The sequence below is a fragment of the Cebus imitator genome, unplaced genomic scaffold (genome assembly GCF_001604975.1).
Source record: "Cebus imitator isolate Cc_AM_T3 unplaced genomic scaffold, Cebus_imitator-1.0 Scaffold263, whole genome shotgun sequence".
Taxonomy (NCBI): domain Eukaryota; kingdom Metazoa; phylum Chordata; class Mammalia; order Primates; family Cebidae; genus Cebus; species Cebus imitator.
In genome coordinates, this window is record NW_016107578.1 from 304,219 (window position 1) to 308,682 (window position 4,464).

Here is a 4,464-nt window from a genome sequence, read left to right on the forward strand (position 1 = left end):
AATTGATCCGCCCACCTTGGTCTCCCAAAGTGCTGGGATTACAGGTGTGAACCACCACGTCAGACCCCCCCTTCCCATTTCTGAGACGGCCCCTGCTCATTCTTTCTCTGCAGATTACCAACTTCGTACCAGCTAGAAGGGAGAAGAGATGGGGGCCTGAACAGGAGGCTTCCTTACAGCCCCGGCTGCAGATTTTAGGAGGGAAGGTGCGGGCTTTGCGTGTCTCTGAGGACAGGCCTGGACTTGGCAGTTTCTTGCTCCCAGCACCGGCCCCGTCCTCACCTCTTCCTTACTGCATAGGCTGGGAGAGAAACTCTCTCTGCTTCCCTCGCCCTTGGAGCTTTCCCTGTCCCCCTGATTTTATATGAAGAAATAGAAAAGGGGCTTGAAGTCCCCGTCGCGAGTGCCTTTTTGCAATGACCTGCCTTAGCGGGTGTTGCGGGTCCCTCCTTCTTCACAGCTGCTGAGCCCAGAGGCCCGGCTGGCCCCTCCTCTGAATTTTAGGATGTCATTAAAAAGATGAAACTAGCCGCTATGTGCTTTTTGGATGGGGACATTGCTCAAATGCTGCAGTGGGAGCGGGCAACAGTCCCCGGCCATCGCTCACTTGGGACCCGGGGCAGTCATTTTCCTTCCTGGTCCCCCGCGGCTGCCTTCGCTTCCCACCTCCAGTCTGTTCCCCCAATAGCCGCTAGAGGGCGCCCGCTAGCTTCGCGTCTTTCTTTTTTGAGAGTCTCACAGTTGCCCAGGCTAGAGTGCAGTGGTGCGATCTTGGCTCAATGCAACCTATGCCTCCTGGGTTCAAGTGATTCTCCTGCCTCAGCCTCCTACCTAGCTGGGACTACAGGCGCCCGCCACCACGCTTGGCTAATTTGTGTGTGTGTGTGTGTGTGTGTGTGAGGCGGAGTTTCACTGTCGCCCAGGCTGGAGTGCAGTGGTGTGATCTCGGCTCACTGCAACCTCCGCCTCCTGGGTTCAAGCAATTTTCCTGCCTCAGCGTCCCGAGTAGGTGGAACTACAGGTGCCTGCCACCATGTCTGGCTAATTTTTTTTTTGTATTTTTAGTAGAGATGGGGTTTCACCGTGTTAGCCAGGATGCTCTTGATCTCCTGACCTCGTGATCCGCCCGCCTCGGCCTCCCAAAGTGCTGGGATTACTGGCGTGAGCCACTGCACAGGGCACTCCTATCTTATTAAAGCCATAGCCTGGGCCGGGCACAGTGGCTCACACCTGTAATCCCAGCACTTTGGGAAGCTGAGGCAGGGGGATCACTTGGGGTCAGGAGTTCAAAACCAGCTTGGCTAGCATGGTGAAATTGTCTTTACTAACAAATACAAAAATTGGCCGACCGTGGTACCGGGTGCTTGTAATCCCAGCTACTCATGAGACTGTGGCACGAGAATCGCTTGAACTGGGGAGGTGGAGATTGCAGTGAGCTGAGATCGGGCCACTGCATTCCAGCCTGGGTGACAGAGCGAGACTCTGACTCAAAAAAAAAAAAAAAAAAAAAAAAAAAAAAAAAAAAAAAAGAAAAAAAAAAAAAAAAAAAAAAAAAAAAAAAAAAAAAAAAAAAAAAAAAAAAAAAAAAAAAAAAAAAAGCCTTGGCTTGATCTGCATAATGCCACCTCAATCCCCCACCTACCTGCTCTCCCCTCCTCTGTTGTACAGGCACACTCTCACCTCTGGGCCTTAGCATCTGTTTCCCACCTGGTGTGCTTTTCCCCTTATAACCACAAGTCTCACTCCCTCACCATTACGTCTCAAATCAAATGTCACCTCTTCAGGGAGGCCCTCTCTACCTTTCCATTTTAACGTCTCATCTGGTCAGTCGCCTCTACCACTCTGAAAAGATTTAACTATTGGCCAGGTTTAGGGGCCCATGCCTATAATCCAGCACTTTGGGAGGCGGAGGCAGAAGGATCCGTTGAGCCCAGGAAATCGAGACCAGCCTGGAAAACATAGCAAGAACCCCAACATTAAAAATATATATATCTGGGCCGGCAGCAGTGGCTCATGCCTGTAATCCCAGCACTCTGGGAGACTGAGGCGGGCAGATCACGAGGTCAGGAGATTGAGACCATGCTGGCTAACATGGTGAAACCCTGTCTCTACTAAAAATACAAAAAAATTAGCCAGGTGTGGTGGCATGCACCCGCAGTGTCAGCTACTCGGGAGACAGGCAGGAGCATCGCTTGAACCCAAGAGGCGGAGGTTGCAGTGAGCCGAGATCACGTTACTGCACTCCAGCCTGGGCGATAGGGCAAGATTCTGTCTCAAAAAAAAAAAAAAAATGTGTATTTAAAAACAAAAAACAAACCAACCAAAAACACCAGCCTGGGCAACATGGTGAAACCCAATCTCAACTAAAAATACAAATTAGCTGGTGTGGTGGTTCGCCCTTAGTCACAGCTACTCCGGAGGCTGAGGCGGTTGGATCACTTGAGCCCGGGAAGTCGAGGCTGCAGTAAGCTGTGATCTCACCACTGCACTCCAGCCTGGGTGATGGGAGTGAGACCCTGTTTCAAAAATAAATAAAAATTAACTATTGTCTCCGGCCCCAAACCATAGGTGTCCCTACAGCAGGGGCTGCCTGGCGTGCTCTCCACTCGGGCACCTCTAGGAGATGCAAAATAAATCTTTGAGCGAAGACCTCTGAGTCCCTGTCTGGCTTCGACTCTGTCCTCCCAGGCCTTCCCACGTGTCAGCTGCAGGCTCCTTTCCTCCTGGCTCAGTCTGAGCCAGGCAGGGTGATCCCTTCCTCATCTACCCCGTCTCCCCATTTCCCTTTCTTCACGGTGCTTTACGCTATCTAATATTATTTAGTTGCTTGAATGTGCGCGTGCAGCGCCCAGAACGCTCCCTGCACACAGGGAAAGATGAATGAATGAAATAAAGCGCCCAGCGTGTTGTAAGGGCCAATCAATGTCTATTAGCAGTGGAACCCCGGATTGGGTGGCCCTAGCCCTGCCTCCCTTCCCCCAGGAGGCGCCGAGGTCCCAGAGCAGCCCGCGCTACCCTGTCCTTGACCTTTCTCCCTGGGTCAGTTAAACCGGCCGTCTTTCCCGCCCACCGAGTACATTTGAAAACCGAAAACCCCGCCATTGCTGGCGGGCCACCGGTTGCCGCGCTGACCAAACAGGAGCGACGCCTTTCACCCGGAGCCCGAAATTACCCCGGCGACGCGCATCCATTGGTTACGCAGGCCCTGTGGGCGGAGCGCCGTAAGGTCGCGCCACAGGCAGAGCGGCTTCGTTACACAGCAGCGAATTTGTAAGAAAACAAATCCCCGGCGTTCGGGGTGGGGCCGGGAGCACGTTGGCTCCGCCCCCTGGCTGCTGCCCTGGCTGCGCCGGCGGCGCAGGCTCAGAGCAGACCCCGCCCGGCTAGGAGGAGGGAGGGTGAGTTGGGGGGAGACCCGGCCCCCAAGGGGCGGGCGCCGGGCAGGGCCCCGCGGGCGGCCGAGGGTTGGGCCGGGCTCCCGGCCCCTCACCGCGGGCCGGCTGACAGGGGGAGGAGCCCGCTGGGAGGGCCGGGGTCTCGAGCTGGGGAGCCGGGTCGGGAGTGCAGCGCAGCCAGGCGCACCGCGGCCGCGCCCCGGGAGGGCTGTTCGGGCCAGCGCCCGCCGGCTCCTCGGTGCTCACGGCGCCTGGCTGGGGCGGGGTGGGGGACTTCGCAGGCCGTCAGTGTCGACATGTTGCTGGAGGAGGTCTGCGCCGGCGACCGGCTGAGTGGGGCCGCAGCCCGGGGCGACGTGCAGGAGGTGCGCCGCCTTCTGCACCGCGAGCTGGTGCATCCCGACGCCCTCAACCGCTTTGGCAAGACAGCGCTGCAGGTGAGGCCGGGCTGGCTCAGGTCAGGGGCGGGGCGGCTCAGCGAGGTGAGTATCGAGACCCCAGAGCCCCTCTCCTCTGGTCTCTTGGCCCTGGTGGTGACCCACTGGGGACCGGTCCTTCTCCAGGCTTTCATTGTTCCCCCACAGTCCCCTTTCGAAGGTGGATGGTGGGTGAGGCTAGGTTGGAGGGGGAGGGGATAGCTTTCCAGATTCTTCTCGGAGGATTCCTGGTTCTCTGAGTGCAGGGGATTCTTTTTCCCTGGGGAGGTTCTTTCTATTCCGTGGGTGGGGGTTCAGCTTCTTTGGATGCCTTTTCCCTGGGGACAGCTCACATTTTTGGGGGCTTCTATGTGGAGATCCGATCTCTGGAAGGAGAGGTACGGTCTCCAGGGGTTCCTCATTTTGTAGGGGGCTCTCTGAGACATATTTGGTTACTTGGGGGTGGGGTCTTAATTCCCAAAGTTTATGCGGATCTTTGGTATAGTGTGGGGGCCCCGGGGGAGAAACAGTGTCAGATTGCAAGAGTCCCTATATTCCCTTGGGAGACATGTTACAGAGGAGTCTCCTTTCTGTTCTTACTTTTAGAATCCTCCTTTCTTTCTTTTTTTTAAGATGGGGTTTCACCATGATGG

At 55.8% G+C, this 4,464-nt stretch overlaps 2 protein-coding genes across 2 annotated transcripts in view; both read left to right on the plus strand.

Annotated features, from left to right (window-relative positions):
• Positions 1-528, plus strand: part of AP1M2 (adaptor related protein complex 1 subunit mu 2) — a 22,291-nt gene extending 21,763 nt beyond the window's left edge. Inside the window, exon 11 of the mRNA XM_017500197.2 lies at positions 114-528. Within this exon, the coding sequence (XP_017355686.1) occupies positions 114-136 (23 nt within the window). The 3' untranslated portion in view covers positions 137-528. The remainder of the gene's footprint in view (positions 1-113) is intronic.
• Positions 529-3,294: 2,766 nt separating this feature from the next.
• The window catches only part of CDKN2D (cyclin dependent kinase inhibitor 2D), a 3,053-nt gene continuing 1,883 nt past the window's right edge, over positions 3,295-4,464 (plus strand). Inside the window, exons 1-2 of the mRNA XM_017499971.2 lie at positions 3,295-3,398; positions 3,677-3,832. Of these exons, the coding sequence (XP_017355460.1) occupies positions 3,692-3,832 (141 nt within the window). The 5' untranslated portion in view covers positions 3,295-3,398; positions 3,677-3,691. The remainder of the gene's footprint in view (positions 3,399-3,676; positions 3,833-4,464) is intronic.